At 45.4% G+C, this 1,222-nt stretch overlaps 1 protein-coding gene across 1 annotated transcript; it reads right to left on the bottom strand.

The window, feature by feature from the left end:
- Positions 1-578: 578 nt before the first annotated feature.
- Positions 579-940, bottom strand: SARC_16619 (hypothetical protein; the record flags this gene model as incomplete). Its single annotated transcript, XM_014289275.1, has 1 exon — positions 579-940. A coding segment is annotated over one exon (362 nt), but the record flags the coding sequence as incomplete, so codon positions are not given.
- Positions 941-1,222: the final 282 nt, after the last annotated feature.

The following is a 1,222-nucleotide window of genomic DNA, read 5'->3' as shown; positions in this document are numbered from 1 at the left end:
TCATATATACAATATATATCTATTTCACTTTCATGCATCCGTCTGCTATGTATGAAGGTCATAATTCGTATAGACTTCTTTCGAACCATTTCGGAACGCACCTTGGCATGCGTTGGCTGTGTGTCTTGGGGTCCATAAAATTGACCATGAACAGTAGGAATATCACGATCACAGCCATGGCGGCAAAGTTGACTATGTTAACACCACCAAATACAACGCCTGCGTACTCTCATCCCCGAGCGCTATCGTAGTCACTGTTCATGCCCAAGTATATGGCCCAGGGAGCCATCCAGAAGCCGTTGGAGATCATCGATGGCCTATGGAGTCGGATTGTGTGCAATGTTCAATTGTGAGGGTAGTTAAATACGTACAATATTAAAACAACAGAGTTTCACTATGCACTGTATAGTGCTGTTATGCACACTATCGAGTGCGATTATACACAGTTAATGAGTGGAAAGTAAGGCAGACTGTCCGAGAAGTTCGGTACGGGGTGTACGCGTTGCATACCAAAAGATCGAAGACGTCGACAGTGCCAGTACAAAGCCGCTCATAGCACTACTTGCTGCGAAGAATATTTAGGTCCAATCGATAGCTTTCCACATCTGGGCCGCCAATCCACTGATAGTCTCGTCGAAATTAGTAAGCCACGTGGCAAATGCCTCTGCGCCCCCGAACGCTAGACCCAACCACATGATTAGCTCATACACACCCACCAGCGTCCCCAGGATAATGGTGGGTGACGCCACGTGCAGAAGTCGGTGTCTGGGGTGGGACATAGACTCCGTGTGAACGTTTGAGAGAGTCTCGTCCGATCTTATTGCGCTGTTGTCGCGTACCTCAGTTATTTGTACTTCTCGGCTGTTAAGCGGTACTAAGCCTACTGCGTGCGTGGGGAGTGTTGCTGCATCGGATCGCTCGCTCGTGCTCGTTGTTGAGTCTGTAAACAAAACCACAACAAAAGAACAACAACAGAGCGCTATATTTAGAATGTGGTATATAAAGTGTTGTATCGAAGTCTATGGCCAGCATGAATATACATCCTTGTTTTATTTTGCCCTATAAATATGCCGTCGTAAATGCCGCTGTAGTGCTAATGTGAATGATACATCATTTTGTGTGATAACTCACAGATTGGCGTACGAAATTGAGCACTGAAGGTGTAAAACATCTTTACACACGCAGACATATAGTATAACTATAATGTACCCCACAAATAGTT

The sequence above is a fragment of the Sphaeroforma arctica genome (assembly GCF_001186125.1).
Source record: "Sphaeroforma arctica JP610 unplaced genomic scaffold supercont1.8519, whole genome shotgun sequence".
In the NCBI taxonomy this organism is placed as follows: domain Eukaryota; class Ichthyosporea; order Ichthyophonida; genus Sphaeroforma; species Sphaeroforma arctica.
This window is presented reverse-complemented; position numbering and strand designations above follow the sequence as displayed.